At 50.0% G+C, this 12,969-nt stretch overlaps 5 protein-coding genes across 5 annotated transcripts; 1 reads left to right on the forward strand and 4 right to left on the reverse strand.

Moving 5' to 3' along the window:
• Window positions 1-268: 268 nt before the first annotated feature.
• Window positions 269-3,812, reverse strand: BDQ94DRAFT_167188 (uncharacterized protein; the record flags this gene model as incomplete). Its single annotated transcript, XM_026770743.1, has 6 exons — window positions 269-656; window positions 716-961; window positions 1,020-1,115; window positions 1,184-1,630; window positions 1,848-3,541; window positions 3,636-3,812. The coding sequence occupies 6 exons, from the start codon at window positions 3,810-3,812 to the stop codon at window positions 269-271; spliced, it is 3,048 nt and encodes a 1,015-aa protein (XP_026630138.1).
• A 616-nt stretch (window positions 3,813-4,428) lies between these two features.
• On the reverse strand, window positions 4,429-6,411 carry BDQ94DRAFT_183972 (cytochrome P450). Its single transcript, XM_026774535.1, has 2 exons — window positions 6,109-6,411; window positions 4,429-6,025 (listed from the first exon to the last, which is right to left on the reverse strand). The coding sequence occupies exons 1-2, from the start codon at window positions 6,363-6,365 to the stop codon at window positions 4,651-4,653; spliced, it is 1,632 nt and encodes a 543-aa protein (XP_026630139.1). The 5' UTR covers window positions 6,366-6,411; the 3' UTR covers window positions 4,429-4,650.
• A 1,456-nt stretch (window positions 6,412-7,867) lies between these two features.
• Window positions 7,868-8,320, forward strand: BDQ94DRAFT_167190 (uncharacterized protein; the record flags this gene model as incomplete). Its single annotated transcript, XM_026770744.1, has 1 exon — window positions 7,868-8,320. One exon carries the CDS (start codon window positions 7,868-7,870, stop codon window positions 8,318-8,320), a length of 453 nt encoding a protein of 150 aa, XP_026630140.1.
• A 152-nt stretch (window positions 8,321-8,472) lies between these two features.
• On the reverse strand, window positions 8,473-10,052 carry BDQ94DRAFT_137518 (cobalamin-independent methionine synthase II family protein). Its single transcript, XM_026765070.1, has 2 exons — window positions 9,718-10,052; window positions 8,473-9,649 (listed from the first exon to the last, which is right to left on the reverse strand). The coding sequence occupies exons 1-2, from the start codon at window positions 9,974-9,976 to the stop codon at window positions 8,682-8,684; spliced, it is 1,227 nt and encodes a 408-aa protein (XP_026630141.1). The 5' UTR covers window positions 9,977-10,052; the 3' UTR covers window positions 8,473-8,681.
• Window positions 10,053-10,195: 143 nt separating this feature from the next.
• On the reverse strand, window positions 10,196-11,658 carry BDQ94DRAFT_137520 (ceramidase). The gene is made up of 7 exons (XM_026765071.1): window positions 11,561-11,658; window positions 11,503-11,515; window positions 11,377-11,437; window positions 11,184-11,327; window positions 10,837-11,121; window positions 10,663-10,780; window positions 10,196-10,593 (listed from the first exon to the last, which is right to left on the reverse strand). Exons 1-7 carry the CDS (start codon window positions 11,605-11,607, stop codon window positions 10,410-10,412), a joined length of 852 nt encoding a protein of 283 aa, XP_026630142.1. The 5' UTR covers window positions 11,608-11,658; the 3' UTR covers window positions 10,196-10,409.
• Window positions 11,659-12,969: the final 1,311 nt, after the last annotated feature.

The raw sequence follows: 12,969 nt of genomic DNA on the forward strand, positions 1-12,969 counted from the left end.
TAAAACGAGATAATAGTCCCACTAAAACATAACATAGTATTAAGAAGTAGTTCAATATGATGGAAGAAGAGATATTGTGGAATGAGGGATGCCCCTCAGCTAAATAAATGCTACGTAAGGCGGACCGGTATGGAAGTGTCCTCCGTGAGTTGACCACGGCTTTGGTCTAACCATACAACTAGCTAGCTTGCTTCCCACTACATAGTCTGAAGCTACTTGGATGCCTACCATGCATGAAGCCACTTTCAAGGCCCAGGTTGAAAATATATCACACGCCATCCTGACTGGCTGCCACCAATAGCTCACGAAAGCGGCTATTTTCCTTTCGAGCCAGGTCTTTCGGCTTCCCTTCCTCAACTAGATGGCTGGAGTCCAGCACAAGGACGCGGTCAAAGTCCAAGACGACCTCCAGACGATGTGAGATCATGATAATGGTATATCCGGCAAATTCCCTATCAATCACCTTCCGCAATGCCCGGTCCGTCTCCATATCAACACTAGAGCTCACTTCATCAAGCAGCAGTATCCCCCCTCCTGACTCTCGAACTCCAGATTTGCGCACGGTTGTGTGCAGACCCATTTCAGCCTGCTGCCGTGAGCGCGCCCGCCTCCTCAAGACCGCACGAGCAATGCTGAACAGTTGCTTCTGACCCTGGCTGAGATTAGTGGGAGTTAGTCCCGCCTGCAGGCCGCCCTGTTTTTCAACCAGGACCACAAGTCAAGATCCTGTAGGATGGACTGACATTCGACCTCCGAGCACAGGCCGAAGGGATCGAGATTTTCTTTGAAAGAGGTACCGTCGGGAAGGAATATCACGTCCTGAGGTATGGCAATGATACGCTGGCGGAGAATTGAGCGATCGACCTGGTGCAACGGTACGCCGTCGATGGTGATGTTCTGCGCCGAAGATGGAAGGGGGTCCAGCAAGCGGAGAAGAAGAAGAAGGATTGATGACTTGCCGCTATATTCATCCCATGTTAGCGTACAATTATCTGAAGTCCATTCGTCTCGGTGCACACCTTCCAGTACGGCCACATATAGCCACTCTTTCTCCCGGCTCAATAGCAAGGTTAAGCTCATGCAAGGCTAGGTTATGCGGCGCGCTCTCAGAAGTCCTGCGCAAAGCATAAGTCAGTTTGTTCAAGAGTACTAAACTATTTTTCATTATTGACCAAGGACCTACTGGTAAGAAGCAGATACTCCATGCACCTCAACTCGACCCTTAGAGGGCCAAGATGGTGATGGTGTAATGTTGTCAGTGTCCATGATCTCGGACGGTGTATTGTCGCGAAATGCCTTGAGCCGACTCACAGCCCCCATGGACGTCTCCAACTTCGCATAGCATTGAACCATCGAGGTCATGAATTGCCCGAGCTGCATGAGTGTGAGCAAGCCCGACCCTGTGAATCCTGTGTTATCATGCAATTGGGTTGAGAGTGCAACGGCGAGAACTGCGAATACTAGAACAAAAATGTTAAGGATAAACAACAACCAGCGCTGTATCATCGCAAGAAGATAGGTAGGGCGTTGCGAAGTGTTCAATAGCTCCTGGTTGATTCGGATCTGCTCATCCGTCCACCCAAATGCGCGTATGGTTGCAATACCCCTACCGGTGTCAAGGAAATGCGCACTGATAGCGAAGAAATCGGCAGATGATCAGTATCCCTTAATTTGAACGGGGTTGGGAGAAAATACGTACTAAAGTGGACTCTTAGCCTCGAGATCCAATAGACGAATTTGGCGTGAGGTGCTCAAATAGAAACGTTGCACCATATAGAGTACCATGGCGACGAAGGGGTATGAAATTATTATGTATGGCGATGTAACCGCCAGGATACATGCCATACCGATGACCACAGCAACATCTGGAGGCGACCGGTCCGACAACCACGGTGAGACTGGCTCGATGGACCCTCATGTTGATATTCTTAACCGTGCTTTCCTGGTCCTCCTGCCACCCGAACTCGCCATCTATGATTTCAAGAATGGGGCCACTTGGCGATGCCGGGCTAGCAGGCTTTGCAAGATCAGGCCTCTTAGTCAATATCCGCAAGTCGAGGTGTGATTTGTCTTCTAGGAAAGCCTGAATACGCCCAAGGCAGGTCAGTGCCGACATGAGCGGTGCCACCGATCGGAAGACATCACTTAACGGGATTGTCAAAAGCGTGAGATAGGCGATGGACGTGAAAATCGTAAGAGTGCTTAGATTAAGCCCGGTAGCAGCTAGAGTTATGGGAGGAGCAAGAAGGTTGGGCAAGAAAGCGAGGAATAACGCCCCGATTTGAAGCCGCCTAAATCCCCTGCCAACGTGTAGTTCGTGAAGGCGCAGTTTTTGAACCGCAGCTTCTACAGGATCGACGAGCCCGGCGATCTTTAGGTGCCTCATAGATGCGATTACCGTTGCTGTGAGCGCCACGCGCTTTTGAATTTGCTCCATCCATGCTCTTTGACGACCTCCTATGAACCGTCTAAGGAAGGTAATAGATACGACCGAGACAACAACAAGACAGATTGGGGCGATGAATGCAACTCCTAGTTCTCGCTGAAGCAACCAGCTGGCGAGTGCCACTTCAACCAGGTTGGCCCAGAACTCATGGAGGTTTAGGAAACCCTTGAGAATCCGTTCAATGTCTGTACTCATGAGAGTGATTGCACTCGACTGTCCAGCCACTTCTAACCGAGATTCTGTCGTCTTCTGAAAGATAGCCGAGCCGAGACAGGCGCGCGCCATGTAGAGACATCGCTCGTGGCAGTACCAATACCAGGATGTGGCTATCGCTATCCCAGAATATATTAAGATTGTAGCACCGATGAGTCCATACCCTAGGTTTTGGGATTCTTCTGGCCTGTCCTCGAGAAAGTGGAGAACTGACTGGATAAGGAAGGCCTGGCAAAAGGTAAACCCCGTCACTGCAAGTCTGGGCCCAATCGGGAGGAGGAGGGGAACTAGTAAGGTCTTTGTTAAGACGATTACCAGGCCATGCTTTTGACCGTGCAACGTCTCTCCTGCGTGCTTCATAAACCGCGCGTGCAGACGTCTCACATCCATTTCCTTATCTAGTGGTAAGAGATCGTCAAGACCAAGCACTTTCATGTAGCCAGCCCAGAACAATTGGTTGAGCCACGTAAACGTGCTGAGACTGTAGAGCCCACTGGTCTCCTCAGGTCCGCATCCTTTGGTATCTTTTGCCAGCCAGCGGGTCTTCTGACGGGATTCTAGGACAACCATGACAGCTTCTATCGAGACCGCTACAGTGAATATCTTGGTGAAGATGGCATCTTGCTTCGATGAAGCAGAGAGCCACAATGTTCGACATTGTGCGATGTGCAGGAGAATGCAAATGCAGAGATACGCGTTCAGTAGGATGGAAGGGCGCGGCGATCGGTAGTGCTCGAGATAGGAAAGGGTGGCGATGCAGGCAGCGGCACCCAGGGTGAGGGCCTCTGACGAGATGAAGAGACTTGACAGCCGAGAGCGACCCAAGTCGATGCTGAAAATCAGAAGGGAAACATGAAGAGCGACGTATGAGACGATGACAGCCTGTGCACATGAGATTTGTGAACATTAGAGAATACGGCAAGCCGGTAGATTGGGCACTGATCAGCTTGATGACAAGAAACCAGCTTCCTGTTACCAGGACACGCTTCGGGGCCAGGTAAGCAAGTCGTGGGATTGAAAGACCTATGAAAATCGACGCAGGAATGATGGAGAAGAACAGCAGTTCAAACTTCAGCGTGAAATCAAAATTATCTCGACATCGATTAACTACCGGCCCGAAAGAGGAGTCGTCAACACACCGCGAGAATTCCATGACACTGAGAGGCTGATTGCCCTGCAATGGCCAAGGCAATGGGACAGGAAGAAAATCGAGAGGTATGCCTCAGAACACAGACCCTGCCTGGTCTCTACAGTCGCTTCTGCGGTGCAGTACTATCCAGCCTGAGGCGATGGAGTGGGAGAGGTTGTACTCCCTACTAGCTCAACATGCGAGACGGTCACCATGACACTCAAAGCGTGGCATGGCATCATAGGCAGCAGTTGTTGCTGCGACCAGGGAGAACAACCGACGATGGATGGGCTGGATGCCGCTTGTTCCGTTGTATCTCGCAAACACGCACTAAGTAGCTAACAAGCATGAACTTACGTAGCCAGCCAGTGGTGTCAACCAGTGATGAGTGTAAGCCGCCTCGTCAACCAACTAGTAAGGAACAACTACTGGGGTACTTGGCTATTCCGTAGATACCGGTTGTGATCGGTCGTTTGACGGGCTGATCTTGAACAGACACCCCCGTTCTGTTTTTGGGGAAAGACCAGTCCAGAAGGAGTGGGGCCAGCATTCGGATCAAAGGAGGAGCCAGGCACCACCTATCATGGCAAGGTAGAAAGGAGAAATTAGTACAAAGCACCATTAGTAGTAATACTGTGTGCGTCGGGTCAAGCCTTCCTGATCCGCAGCTAGCATGCCACCCACCAATAAGGATAATCGTACAAGGCTATCTGTTTCTGAACGGCAGCGCTATCCACCCTTCTGTAAGCACTAGTATGAGACAAGCAGGGGTGGCCAGTCCAAGAAGGGTGTTGTGCGTGCGTAAGCACTTAACCCATCCCGACAATGCATTTACCGCAATCGTCCATTAGCCATGTCGCTACTACCAGCCTGCCAGAGAGGTGACTTTGACAAGGAGCCCATTGGCCGGCCTGGCAGTTACTGTGCGGGTGACCTTCATGCGTTTCTCGTCCAGAAGCTGGTCATCCTCCAATTGGAATTTGAACCGTCCCACTAAGGCAGCCAGCAAGATGGCAAACTCAGCCTTTGCGAAAGATCGCCCGATACAGCTTCGAGGACCATGGAGAAAGGTTAATGTAGCGTAATTGCTTCTGATACCAGCTTCTAACCATCGGTCGGGATTGAACTGCTGCGCGTCTGGGCCCCAGAGATTGGCATCCCGATTGGTAGCCCGAGGAACCAGTATAATTTTGGTTCCCTTTGGGACTGGCTGGCCTAGGATATTCGTATCAATGACCGCTTCGCGAAACGTAAGAGGCACCGGAGCAGCGTAGCGAAGGACCTCATCACACACAGCATTCAAGTAGGTCATTGTATCAATATTGTCGCTGGTGAGGTTGCTCCCAGAGTCCTCGGGGGTAGGGAGTTTCTCGCGTATTTCGCTCCGGAGGGCTGTCTGCACCTCGGGGTGGACACAAAGCAAGTACACAGCCCAGGTTATGGCCGTCGCAGTGGTTTCGTGCCCCGCAGCCAAGAAGGTCATCAGCTGATCAATGTGAAGAGTGTCGCTAAACCCTCCATACGAGAGTGCAACGTCGAGTATATCTCGATGCTGTGAGGTGTGATATTTGCGTTGATGCTTGGATTTCTGGCGGATCAGGTCGGCGCACTCTCCGCGGATTCTCTGGACCGCACAACGGATCTCCTCGTTGCGCCTCAGTGGTAGCCAATCAACCATCCAATTGGGTAGAAGGAGCCGTAACACAGCCAGCATAATATCTTGCTTGGAAGGCTGAAAGACTAATGCATAAGCCCGGACCAGGTCCGCGTTGGGGTTGTGAACTGCTCCGAAATCTCGGCCCATACCTGCGATCCCAATCATGTCAAGAGTTGCTCGATGGGACCACTCCGCAATATCAAGAACGCCAGTATTCACAATGGAGCTCTCACGCGGACCGTAGGTATTCGGCCCTTCTTTGCAAGACAGCTGGTCGGTCATGGCAGTGACCACCTCGCATGATTTATCCCAGAACACCCCATACAAGTTTTTGATGTGACGAAAAGAGAAAGCGGGCGCAAGGATCTTCCTTTGGGCTCGATGCTCGTCTCCTTCCGCCAACAAGAGCCCCACACCGAGTACCTTTTTCAGTTCGTTAGCAAGCCATTTGGGCTTCTTGAAGTCGTAGCATTTGGTCGTCAGAACCTCCGCTAGTGCCTCGGGCGAAGTCACCAACAGCCGGTCGGAGTTGAGTAAGGTCCTGTACCGTATCAAACCATTGTTCGGAATGCTATTGACCCTGCACAACTTGTTAGAGATTAGCACAAACCAGGATGCAGCTAGAAAGTGCGGGGTGGGAAGAGGACGAAGGGGTTATATTACCAGTCACATTGAGGTATTCCGCGGGGCTCGGTATAAACTCGGAGACGTTGGTTCATTCCCCAGCCCCCGTTGTGAGGCGATGGTAGATATCGTAGCGGAGAAAAGAAATTGGGCCACACAAGCCGCCTCCATGTCACCCAGGTAAGCAGCAAGAGCAGCGGAATTTGGAACCATATAGTGCCTAAGGAGATTTTTGGGGAGTCATATGAAAGGATGGCTGTAAGAAGCGTAGCTCCTCCCGATACGATTCCGGACATGGTCTGCTTGGGTGACCACACTAACTCACGAAGAGAGATATTCTTCTATCGGGCGGTTGGATAATGAGAGAGAAACGACGCGTCGTTCGGTGTTGTGTCCTCGGTACAAAAGTGCCTTGGAGAGGACGGAGGTATTCCCGCTCCGTAGCGCCGATCCCTCCGTCGCTTGCATCGCTAGTACTATAAGTAGTAGTACTTCTACTCTCTATGCGCGCCGGGATTGCAACAGGATGGGTTGGCTCATATTATCATGAGCAGAGTTAGTTAAAGCTGTTAAACATGCAGTGCCCAAGGCCAGTCATCAATTTTGGGATAATATGGAAGACTACCAGCCAGTAGTACACCGGCCAGGTCCTTATAGCTAGGATAAATGGAGCACGCTGTCAACATGCAGACGTATGCATTCAGTGTTGAAATAATAACAACTGGGTACTTATAATACGACATGCATGGGGACTGACGTTTGTTGGCCTATGATATTAGCCTGCAAGACCAAGAACTTCGTACAATAAGTTTGTATTCCACTAGGCTTCAGGGATGCCAGGCGCGGTAAATACTTAGTGGTAAGCTTATCACAAGGCCAGCCACACTGTGATGGAGTTACCTGCATTGCATACAATGATACGCGCATCGCTGGGGCTTCTCCAGCAAGTATAGATCAATCGCAAGCCGTTGAGTGGAATTGGAAGGCATCCTCTGGTGGCTACATAATGCATACCAACTACTTAGCCCCGCAGAACTATATCTCTGAGGCGATTCAGTGACAGAATATTGAATCAGATCCTCAACTCAATACCACCCGAGCAGTTTCTTGGTGCTAATGTCAGTCCTAGGAGAAGAAAAAGAGCCAACTGGCTCGGGCAAGGAAGTGTTTTCCTGCCAAGTGGGTGGTGTTGGGTTGGGGGCGCCGCGGTTGTACTCTTTTCCTTCCCATTTTGGGGTCAATCAACGCGATTAGTTCTAGACAGTTCCAAGTATGGGTAGGGATAGTGGACCGGCGATAATACCTGCAAGTAAGAAGAGCAAGGAATAGAGAATCAGAGCGCTAGTGAAGCCGGGCGGCGTGAACCCTGACAGTTGCCAGTCTAAAAGGCATCCTTGCCTTGGCCGATGCCACCCCTGATAGTTGCACTCAAGCAATACTGAGAGACTTGGCCGGTGATCTCTTTAAAGTCGAGATACAAGATAAATATGTCTCCATCTTGGATCTTCTGGAATGTTTCCCGACGATTAATCCTTCCATTGGGCTCTTTCTATCTCTTCTCACACCTATGCGGCCACGGGCCTATTCCTTCTCGTCCTCTCCAAACGAAAAGCCAGGATATGGAACGCTAACCTATACTGTCGTGGGATCCGCTGTACATGGTGGGGAAGCTAGCGCAGTACAGGGAATCGCATCGAATTACTTAGCCTCTTTACGCCATCATGCGACCCTCTACATAGCACTACACCCTTGTACAGCGGACTTTCGTCTCCCTTCTGATAACTCTAGACCCTTGGTCATGGTAGCTGCTGGGACAGGCTTAGCTCCCTTCAGGGGATTCATCCAGGAGCGCAGGTTCCGACAATTGGCGGGCAAGAAGGTTGGTCCTGCGCTGCTCTTCTATGGATGTCGCGGAAGAGATCTAGATGATATGTATCGAGACGAGATGGATGGGTATGAAAAGGAGGGTGTGGTCAGTATCCATCGAGCGTATAGTCGTGTAAGGGGTGCAGATTTCAGGTACATCGACTCTGCGATAGCGAAATTTCTCGATCACGTGGTTTCACTATGGGCCAGTGGCGGCGTTGTTAGGGTCTGTGGAGGCAAGAAGATGTCGAACTCGGTCTTCGAAGTGTTAGGTCCTGCGTTGCTGGAACGGGATAGGCTCGATGGCAAGACTGACGTAACGGATGTGGCAGAGTGGAAGCGCAACCTTCCGCGCGGGAGATATGTTGAGGAGATATTTCTGTAGATAGACGCATTTCTGTCATGCCGTAGAGTGATTGTTTAGTATCTGTTCTGCTTGGTAACGTGCGTTCATGCTATAAATTGAAGGATACGGAGAGAAGTTCGAACAGTCGGTACAAGGATTGTATTCGTAGGGACAATAACAAGACTACTTGTCTTGGAATACAGCACATGGGCGTTTCTCAACCTAATTCCATCGAATTACGCCTACCGATGCTCCCCTCACCACTCCCATATGTACATCATCGTTTCACATGCTGATTTGACACGTCTGTTTGAATACATAACTCATTTCACATCATCACGATTTCTTCTCTGGTGGAAGGCCAGAAGACCCCGCCCGTCTCAGTCACATCTGTAGAAGCTCAGGGCTGTCCCCAGATCTCATCGGCGATCTGTCTGGTCAGACCCAGCTTCTTCTTCTCATCCTCCAAGCTGAGGGGGTATCCGCTCTCGTGAGTACTGAAACCGCACTGAGGGCTGACGCAGATACGCTTCAGGGCCTCCTCACGAGTCTCACCACTACCGGCGCTGACGAAGTCGGCGGCCTTGTAGATCCGCTCCTTCATCGCCTCCTTGTCCTCCAGCTCGCGAAGCTTGGTGCTGATGACACCGACAACAACGTTCTTGTTCTTGGGCAAGAACTTGAGGGGCTCAAAGCCACCTGCACGCTCGGTGTCATACTCAAGGTAGAATGTGTTCACGTTCAGGTTCTCGAATAGCTTCTTGGCGATGATGTCATAGGATCCCTCCGCGAAGTGTCTGCCTCCGATGAAGTTACCACGGCAAAGGTGAATACCCGTGTGCATGTCAGCAGGAATCTTGCTCAGAGAGTCGTTGTACAGCTTGATGTAGGCATCAAGCAGATCCTCAACGGTGCCAATGTTATCCTTGTCTTCTTCCCAGCCCTGGCGGAAGGCCTTGGAGCAGAAGTACGCCATGCCCGGGTCATCGAACTGGACGTTTCTCAGACCAGCCTTGTACAGGGCATCAAGCTCAGCCTGGTACACCTTTGCGACGTCCTGGAAGTACTCCTCGTCGTTGGCATAGGCCTCGGGAGTGTAAGCCTTACCCTGCTTGTAGCGCATGTGGAACCAGGCGGGAGTGATCATGGTCAGCTTGATGGTGTGCCATTCACTCTCAGGCAAGGCCTGTTGAACCAGCTTCAGTTCATGTAAGTTTGACACCGACTTCTCAGGGTTCCAGGAAAGCTTGGTTCCAGCGATCACCGAGTCACCGGGCATGACCTTGCGGTCCTTCTCAATCAGACTAACCACGTCGGGGTGGTAGAGTCTGAACATGGAGGCTTCAGCATCCTGAAGACGGATTGTGCCTGCCTCAACAGTAAGTCATATGCTCCCAACAATGCACCGGAAGTAAAATCAGAACGATGAACCATACCCTCGAACTCATCCCACATCTGTCCCCAGAAACGAGTCCGGTTAAATTCACCAGAAGTAACAGCCTTGTAACCCAGATCCCGCTGGAGCTTAACCACATCACGAACGGTCTCTTTCTCAACGGCGTGCAGACCAGCAGCCTCCTCAGAGATGCCGGTATCGCGAATCTTCTCGCGCACGGCAAGCAGGCTCTCGGGACGGAGCAAGGAACCCATATGTTCGGCCCGGAAGGGCGGGGCACTATGCAGCTGGTTGGCCATTGCGTCTAAGTTTTGTTTTCTTCAAATATGTCCAAATTACTTCTGGAAATGAGTATGAAAATTTTTGGCTGGCAGGAGTTCGAGGCTTTTGAGACCAGAAGGCGGGGCGCCCCGGCAATGCAAATTGCCGGCGGGGTGCATGGCGGGGATCCGATCGCATACAACTGACTCAATGCCGCATTGCCGATTGGAAGGGGTGGGCCGCGTGTGACTAAGTCTGGCTTCTTCATTGGCTGGATATCATTCCGGTGCGAGCTTATCTCCTATTTCGGATTCATCAATCATTGCTATGACTGTACAGAATGTTCTTATACATGGAAACCGTCATAGCTTGAGTGGTTGAAGAGTTTGAGCTTAAAGCTTGGCTTAGGAGCATATCTGATGCTCGGTCCCTTCGTCTCCCGCCTCAAACCCTCCATATAGAGCCCTCGCCTCACTCTGTCTTTAACTCCGACCTGACACCCACTGCTGAACCTTTTCCCGCAAAGAAAGAACGAGAAGCCCATGGTGCAGGCCAAGCAAATGAGTACTCAATGGCCTCAACATCTTCCCCAGACACCAAGTGATCAATGACCGCGATGAATATGTAGGCTCCAACTCCGGTGCAGATGTGCCACCTGTTTAATATCCATAATTAGCTCGGAGTTTTAGAAGAATCAGGACGGATAAAGCAAAATGCTACACACCATCCATGTAGTTCCAGTAGAAACGCCCACGGTAGACCAATAGCTGCCCGCGAGCTTCTCAACCATCCACATACCCACCCATCAACTAGCCAGACGAGGAATCCCAGCTCAAAGATAGCTTTTGCAGTCAGTGTTCTGAAGACATGGGAAGGATAGGTGGGCACTTCGACTTACCAGCTCCAAATCTCACCATACCCCAGATCTGCCGCCGAGCGAGAGAATTCTTTGGCGTACGGGTAGTGATTAGCTGCATCGTACGGACTCCAATGATCGTCACGCTGACTACGAAAGTGACGGAATGTAAGATGAGCTCGTCTGTCAGTACGTGGACTACAACGAGTCCCAGAAGAGCTGCGCTCAGCAGAATTGCCAAAATAGTCGAGGTTCTGCGACTGGTGTTCACGGTCATGACGCGGTGGAGCACCGGGGTTGTGGCGAGGAGCATGGATACATCGTCCACTGTTTTAGCTTGTTTCAGCAGCGATCCCATTCCAAAAGTGAAGCAGAAAATCGATACTTACTCATCTGGGTATGGTACTTGAGGTTCATGTGGAAAGCTGCAGAGGCGATACCCACACCCATCAAGCCCCAGTAGGGAAGGGCGCGGAAGACATCCTTATTCGATTGTCGATGCAGATGGCGAATTCCGTATATTGCGTAGAATACTGGGTTGTTTATTAGATTCATTTGTAGAAGCGGCGGTTCGCGACATACTGTACACGAGATTGGTCAGGGTGTTGATAAACTCGGCAATGTATCTGGTGACCACGTAGTCCTGTGTTGTTCCTGTTAAAAGCTCTGACGTATAAATTTTCTTTGCTTTGAAATACAGCGATTTACCTCCTCGCAGAAACTTTGAAACGTTAGCTTGCACTTGGTTCATGACATTTATACTAACTTGGCATGCGAAGTAGATGGGCCCCAAAAGGGACTTTCCGAGGCCATAGTAAGGAACTTTTGGCAAGTATAGTAATTAGGAAGCAACAAATATCGGAGGTTGGGGGTTATGGTTTATACGTGATTTCAATTCATTTCTAAGGGTTAGGCATCAACAAAGTGGCTTATGTGTCCTGCAAGCTGTCAGCTACAATCCTTGTTCGAAGGATTATGGACCCGCCGTAGGAGCCGGATAGCGCTTCGATGAGTCGGGCCACTTGCTATTCCAGCCTCAGTCTCATTGCTATTTCGATTGCGCTATTGTGGCTCTTGCTAAATTCTCGCTCAATAGAAATACAGGGACTTTTGATAGCACATGTATTCCATGTTTGATCAAAATCCTGCCATCTACACATCACGCTTTCAAAATAAACAGTGGCTTTACTGTAACTAGCCTTGAGAGGGATTAGTAGATTAATCGATGAATAGACTAGTGAGCCTGTCTTACGTGAGCTGAGTGGTCCCTTCATACGCTCCGCCGACGGCCCGACAAAACGTAGATATGCAATGCAGCAGGTAATAGTAATTGTGGGATATTCAGAGAAGTGAGCAGCTTCGAGTCGACAGGTGGCAAAACCGATGGAGATCTTGGTATCCTTCACTTTTAGTGACGATACTTTTTACCCTTTCATCGGAAAATTCCAGATATCTACATGATTCGAACTAATTGTGTTTGAACTAATTACTCGCAGGTATGTTAAATGCTCATTCCTGGTACTGAAAAGAAAAATAGGTGGTGCGTTCCATATACATATTAGGTCCTTGTGTAATGTGGAAGTTACCTATATCCCCCTGGGACAAAGAGACAGAATGTGAGTAATACTTGATCCAACGGTCGTAGCGAAATAAGAGTCAGCTCCCATACAACAGTATATTTAATGTCGTTTACTCCACTTGCATTCCCTCACATAGAAAAGTTCATTTTCCTAACTCTACCTGAGCACAATCTATAGGCCTTTAAATGCTAGGCTTTTGTTGAGCCAGCAAGTCTCGATTCCACCTGACGCCACTATCACTCATAACCATGAAGCCACTTCCCAGCGAGATAATCAGTATTATCGTTCATTTTTTGCGCGAAATGATTAATGCAGACGAAGGTCATTCAAACTGGGACCCTAATCCAGACCCCTTGTGGGGTCTGATACGAGTTTGGGAACCATCGAACCTTGCCCAATACTCTGTTATTTCCCGTCAATAGCAGGGGAGTGTGGAACCCTTTATCTGGAAAAGGATTTGCCTCCTGGGTCCCATGCAGGTGTTCCATCTTTTCAGATATACTACAGGCGATGACTACCGGTGTGCCAGGGTAGGTTATATTCGACATTTTTCCTGGCAACCGTGTATTGTCTTACCCGATAAGACTGATCCTAT

The sequence above is a fragment of the Aspergillus welwitschiae genome (assembly GCF_003344945.1).
Source record: "Aspergillus welwitschiae strain CBS 139.54b unplaced genomic scaffold BDQ94scaffold_5, whole genome shotgun sequence".
Taxonomy (NCBI): domain Eukaryota; kingdom Fungi; phylum Ascomycota; class Eurotiomycetes; order Eurotiales; family Aspergillaceae; genus Aspergillus; species Aspergillus welwitschiae.